At 45.1% G+C, this 6579-nt stretch overlaps 1 protein-coding gene across 1 annotated transcript; it reads right to left on the minus strand.

Annotated features, from left to right (window-relative positions):
• Positions 1 to 1416: 1416 nt before the first annotated feature.
• Positions 1417 to 6568, minus strand: LOC123051716 (ubiquitin carboxyl-terminal hydrolase 24). The gene is made up of 7 exons (XM_044474680.1): positions 6219 to 6568; positions 4370 to 5665; positions 4102 to 4289; positions 3168 to 3409; positions 2602 to 2744; positions 2066 to 2242; positions 1417 to 1872 (listed from the first exon to the last, which is right to left on the minus strand). The coding sequence occupies exons 1-7, from the start codon at positions 6234 to 6236 to the stop codon at positions 1684 to 1686; spliced, it is 2253 nt and encodes a 750-aa protein (XP_044330615.1). The 5' UTR covers positions 6237 to 6568; the 3' UTR covers positions 1417 to 1683.
• Positions 6569 to 6579: the final 11 nt, after the last annotated feature.

Genomic DNA, 6579 nt, shown 5'->3' on the forward strand with positions numbered 1-6579 from the left:
GTGCTTCTCTCTTTTGGATTGCTTCCACTGTGTTTTTTCCTGATTTTGTGCACGATTCTTCACTGACTGTGATTGCCATGAAGGGCTTAAAATAGAAGGTGAGAGAGATCGCTTTGGTTGATTCTGCCATCAAGAGCTTAACATGGAAGTGATTGATCAAGAAGGTTTCCGAGGGAGATCCCTTTGTCCGATTTGGCCATCAAGAGCTTAAATCGGAAGTGAATTGATCAAGAAGGTATCCGGCAGAGATCACTCTGTCCTCTGCGCATAAGAGGAAAACACCTTTATTGAGCAAGATACCTATGTACAACAGGTAGTAGAGGCGAACAAGAAGCTGCTTTTAGATTCATCTCCGATAGAGGCCTAGGTTGTTTGTTTCAGCTTTAGACGAAAGATTCTAGAAGGAAAAATCAATCTAGATTCGGACCATTCTCAATGCAATTGCCTAAAGCACGTCCAAGTTTACTTCAGTCGCGAAGCAAAACCCCATATGATTCGAAGCCAATTGAAGCTGAAACAAACAGGGCCAGAGCCCTGCATTCTCCATGCCTCTCTTTTTGAATGAGCGGTTGCATCACAGGCATGGCAGCTTGGAAATACAGGCATTCTACTTGATCTTCTAACAACATTAGGCCTTGTACAATGTTGGGTGCTTAGAAAAACAAACCGGGTTTTTCTGGCACCAGTGCCTAATTCTACTTGAGAGACCAAATAAGCACCGGTGCTTAAATAAACACTGGTTTATTTCTCTATAAGCACCTTCCCTAAACGCCTTGCATTGTACAAGTCCTTAGCTTACAATTTAAGATGCTGCAAGAGTGCATGTGTCAATGTATGGTTGTCTGAAGTGGAAGGAAAGCAATAAGCAGCAGGAAGGAGAACACTGGCCGTCACGAGATATCAACTGTCAGGTAGTACCAAAGTCAAGCCACCCAGCCAAGCACAGCGCAAGTGGATACTAGTTTGAATGGGTTAGTGGTCTGCACGTATGGAGAGAACGAATTCAGCAGGTCGTTCTTCAAAGTCTACTATACATGCCATGGATCAAATAATAAAGCACTGACGTTTGGCTGCTGGAAGAACTGATGACCAGGATTCAACACCTTGAATTGGAAACGCTTTCAAGCTTTGCCAAATTGACCAGTGACTCTTGCAATTGTTCTTTCTCTTTAGTTGCTAAAGGTTTGAGAAAAACAAAAACCAGATACCGGCTTTTCGAGAAGAAATGGCTTTCTCTTTGGTTGCTAAAGGTTTGAGATCGACAAAACCCAGATGCCGGCATTTCCAGAAGAAATGGTGCATGGTCGGTCATCCAATCGTGAGTGAGACAGCCCAAGACTGGCCACTTTCAATTATAGGTCGCCTAAAATGTAAAGAAGTGCACACGTCACATCACCATAACACGAGCACAAAGGATGAATAGCAGCAACCTCATGGTTACCAAGATGAGCAGCAGGTGCATTTTACAGGACCTCAAAAATGGGCTGAGCGGGAAAGCCCACCCCCCTCATCACTACGTTACCAGGCATATATATAAATAGGGTCACGCAACCAGGGTACTTGACACACTCGATTCTGCGGTTACACGGCAGCTACCATTTAACACAACCATAGTTAGACAGTATAACTCACTGTTCCAGCAATGGGAGGAAGGGGGCAATCAACCGCATGGCAACACCAGACTTAAACTTGCTTGTAGAACAGGATATACGCTGGGTTATGCAAGACCTTGTTCACGTTGATGGGCATGACATGGCCGTCATCGAACCGAAGCCACTGCCCACCGTCACGCTTCGCATCAGCGGTGTAATGGCCCCTGGACGGGCCGCTCCCGTGATGAGTGATGGTTGCAACAAGCTCGTATCTTCTACCCTGCACTCGACCAAAGGTGGGATGTTAGATGAAGTAATCAATGTGTATCCAAGAAACAGCTGTTACATCTGATTTTACAAAGGGTTGCATAAACGTATAAAGAAGTCTAATCCCACACGCTGTGGGACAAAAGTGATCAAATAGTAGATACACCAACTACAATAATAAAATAGAGTATCAAGGAGATTATCACCTCTGATGATGGTGAGCTCAGCAGATCCCGATTAAGGACCAGTTCAAGAGGGAAGTGGAGTGGCTTGTACAGTTTAGTACACCCACGATTTCCATAACTGAACCTCTTCAAGTGCAGTATCATTATCTTTGAAAGTTCGTGTATCTTGAATGATTTCCTAGCTGTCACCACTCCGGCCTGCAAGATCAAGTTTCATCAGTCCATATTATAGCTGATTTCAAAAGGATAATAATTGTGACAAGAAGCATACTGTTGCGCTGAGGAGGTGTATAGTACAGAGGTATAGTTCAACAACCTAGTTTCAGCTTATAGCGGCATCAACAGAATACTAAGATTTACATCAAAGAAGGCAACCAACCAACTAATCAGGTAGTTTATAATATATAATGCATCAGAGGCGAATGGCGCTAATGCAGAATGCATGATGTCCCTTATATGTAATATAATTCTGAAATAATGTAAGCAAATTCTCTGACAAGCTAAGTAATTGCAAAATTCAGGAGTCAAAACTACTGAGCACAGATTTCAGTAAGAACCTTTCCAGCAGTTGTTCTGTATCCTTCCAAAGATTCAGGGGTGGAAAACAGATGAAGTGCATCGTCAAGCGTTTGAACAGCATCTGGAAATATATCAAGATGGAGCAGCAGGAAAGGCTGAACGGTTGCTGACGCTTTGTTACCTATAAATAGATCCGAAAAGAAGATACAACATGAGGGTAAGAAACTGCATAACTGAAACTCCCTCAATTTTTGCCAACAACGCTAATGATTTCAATTTACAGTGAGAATTTGCTTCAGATAACCGACACGAATCTAATGCAGGATTTCTGACAACAATGATAACTTAGCACAAATGAACAGTTGACGTGTTTTTATTTAAAGTTCAAGGATAAGCAAAAATGACTTTTCCTTGACAGCACTTCTGCATGTTTAAGAAACATCATTTCTATTATAAGCTAAGGTACTACTATTTCCACAGAAAACTTTACACAAGCACAAATATAGCTAGAATCAGGAGACAAAACCTTTCCAAAAGGGCATCTAGCTGATAGATCAGAGTTAAAAGGAAATGACTGAAATTTCTCAGCACAAGAAATAGTTACCTGCAGCTTTCACTACACTTTGCAGCTTGCCTCCAAAAATAGCACTTAGATCGGAGGGAACAAAACTATGCGTTCTCATGATTGCAGATTTGTTCTTCCTACCTACAGTCTCCCAGGCATCGTCATCATCAGAAGAAACAACCATACCTTCCTTTGAATTTGAACCATTGCCATTAAGCCTCAACAGTTCATCATGCATTCTATCCATGGCAAAACTTAGAAACTCTTGGGCATCTTCTTGTCTGCAGAAATGCAAAGCATCATAAACTGAATTATTTTTGTTTTTTAGGGAAGGCCATCATGGCTAGCTTTATCGACTTAAGATAGGCATTACATCGTCCACAAGATGAGAGACCAGACAGCCCAGAGGCTCATCCGTACAACTAAGAGAAGTCTTATTACAATAACAGAAATTAGCTAGCACATGCGCCGCTTGGTTACTAGAACGAAAACAATGCTTAAAGACGACCTTCCCGATCGAAGCCCTGTTACTAGGAAAATAAAAATTTAACGCATGATATTTACACTAACACAAAATCAGAGCAGCATGCATAATGTCCATGCATTCAATGCAGCAAAATATATTGTTTGAACAAATTTCAAGCTAAGATGGCATCTATCTCAGTTTCATGTTCCACAAATTTCAAGAATAAGATATTACTGGGATGCTTCTGATTCTAGTGCAAGTCATCATGCTCATAAGCATTAGTTATAGTTTCAATGTCAAATTTGGTTTCCAGTAAAGGACAAACAGGATACATTATGATACTGATGGGATTCATGTCTTGCTATACAAAAAAATGCTAAAAATAAGCACAAACACGAAAAAAGAATGCTATTCTCAAGTAGTACCTATGACAGCCAAACAATTAGCGTCACATTTCATCAATTTCACTTAAAAAAATAATAACCAAGTACAGCATCAACAACTTACCTTGGCCGAGCAGATGTTCCAGCCGGTACATCTGGAGTAAAATTTCTCAGAACTTGATCGAACATGGTAGGATTGATTACTTTTGCAGCGACCAAAGCAAACCTCTCGTCTTTCTTCATAGTGGACTCGTCAAGTACATCAAACTGAGAGAGGAGCTCAATGAATGCACTCAGAGTAGGGTAGCCAGCCTAAAATTAGCAGTAGTCAGAACAAAAGCCAGTGAAATCAGCAGAGAGGACATTGAATTGATTCATTTACGTAGTAGTACCTTGGGTATACTCCGGTTCCTCAGGTCTTGTACAAGCTGAACAAAAGGGAAGCATGAAAGGAAAGCCTGCAAAGTTGCATTCAGGAAGCATATATTTCCTGTATTCTTCAAACCATGAGGAAGCAACGGCTTATTCTGATAGGCTTCCTTATTTAAACTTGTGACTGACTCATCTGCTGGAGCTGCAATAATAGGTGCATCAGCACCTGTGCTTCCATTCTCAGTTACTAACATAGCTGAACTGCTGCTTTCTGTACATCTGAGACCATCATTGTGCGGCCCTAGCCCTTCAATTGGTGTTGAACTGCTGATGCTCTTGATAGGCGCAACTGAAGTAGCCACAGATTCAGTCTTCTTTACAGTGTTAGCAGGGCCGGGTGAAGGAACTGTAGCTTCAGCCTTCTTCACATTGTTGACAGGCCCGGGTGAAGGAACCGTAGCTTCAGCCTTCTTCACATTGTTGACAGGCCTGGGTGAAGGAACCGTAGCTTCAGCCTTCTTCACATTGTTGACAGGCCCTGGTGAAGGAACTGTAGCTTCAGCCTTCTTCACATTGTTGACAGGCACAGGTGATGGAACCGTAGCTTCAGCCTTCTTCACATTGTTGGCAGGCCTAGCTGAAGGAACCGTAGGTTCAGCCTTCTTCACATTGTTGGCAGACACAGCTGAAGGGGCCGTGGCTTCAGTCTTCTTTACATTGTTGGCAGGCCCAGCTGAAGGAGATGTGGCTTTGGTCTTCTTTACATTGTTGACAGGCCCAGCTGAAGGAACCGTAGCTTCCTTCTTTACATTGTTGATCGGCCCAGGTGAAAGAGCCAGAGCTTCATTCTTCTTTACATCGTTGACAGGACGAGCTGAAGGAACTGGAGCTTCAGTCTTCTTTACATTGTTCACAGGGCCAGCTAAAGCAACCGTTGCTTTGGTCTCCTTTAAATTGCTGACAGGCCCAGATGAAGGAACCGAAGCTTCAGACTTCACATTCTTCAGAATCCCATTATTGGGAGAAACTTCGGCAGGAAATCCATTGAACAGCACTGGCCCACCATTTGGTAAGGTAGAGGTTACGGCTTCCTTCTTACTACTGCCAGCGAGATCCTTTGTATGGCCATAAGTTGGTTTTGGAGAATGGGCAGAGCCTTCAGTGATAGCATTCGACACTTTCTCTAAACTAAGCACAGAAAAATTCAGTGATCCAAACTGGATCTCAGGCAGTTCCCATGATTTCTCCTCACTTTTAGTAGGCTGCCCCTGGAACAACTTAGTCTCATCCTCCGTGAAGGACCCAAACAACACAACCTGCGTTATACAGAAGAAACTATGATGAGTACCTGAAAAACTTTGAGCAGTAAAGCAGCTTGTATAGCGTCCAAACAACCATTATAGCAAGATATCAGTGTTAACATTGCTAGAAAAAGTGTATCTTTAACCGCTTCTATACGACTTTCACGCCGGCTGTCTGGCCTAAGGAAACTCAACTCTGGATCCCATCTGATCACACACACTTCCATAATGTGTACTCCGCACACCTCCAAGCAACAACACTTAAAAGCACTGATCGTCTAGGTAACCACCAAATAAGCCTACATCATCAGTGCTACGGCATCTAGTGCCGCAAGCATGCTTCACACACGCGGTAGCCTCACATCAGCCAGGCTAGCCAGTGCTCCAAAACGGCAAAACCGCATCAATTCACTCAGGCCACCCAACCAGAAACCGTCCCCGCCGTAATTAATGCGGCGCCAGAGCGCGGCGGCAGCATCGAGGACTAATTAAACCACGCGATTAATCAATGTGAATGCGCACGAACGCCCGGGCGAGCGGATGCATGGATGGATGGGATGTATTATACCTTGTCGGCGCCGCTCATCTCCGCTGCGGCGAGGGGACCGTGCACTGGGCGGGTGTGGGGGTGGAGCTGACCGCGCGGGGAGCCGCCTGGGAGCAGAGGGAGCCGAGGCGGCGGGCGGGAGACATCAAAGGGGGCGGCCGGCCGCGGGGGGTGGCGCCTAGATGCCGGCGGCCGCGCTGCCCTGCCGGCCACAGGAACGGCGCGGCGCGGCGGCGCGGGGGGCTGGGGACGGGGAGGAGGCCGGCGATCAGCGAGAGGCGCGGCCGGGCGGGGGGGCCGCGGGGCCGGCGGCGGAGGCGAGGGCGTAGGGTTTGGATTCGGTGTGGTTTAGGCGTGGGGAGAGGGGAGTTGGGAAGGAAGG

The sequence above is a fragment of the Triticum aestivum genome, chromosome 2D (genome assembly GCF_018294505.1).
Source record: "Triticum aestivum cultivar Chinese Spring chromosome 2D, IWGSC CS RefSeq v2.1, whole genome shotgun sequence".
NCBI classification, from domain to species: Eukaryota; Viridiplantae; Streptophyta; class Magnoliopsida; order Poales; family Poaceae; genus Triticum; species Triticum aestivum.

Bases quoted from the DNA above. Each gene is read 5' to 3' on its own strand.
- LOC123051716 (XM_044474680.1), bottom strand. The intron at 4,290-4,369 runs GTACTACTACGT...TGCTAATTTTAG, and splicing joins GGAACCGGAGTATACCCAAG to GCTGGCTACCCTACTCTGAG. The intron at 3,410-4,101 runs GTAAGTTGTTGA...GCATTTCTGCAG, and splicing joins GGAACATCTGCTCGGCCAAG to ACAAGAAGATGCCCAAGAGT.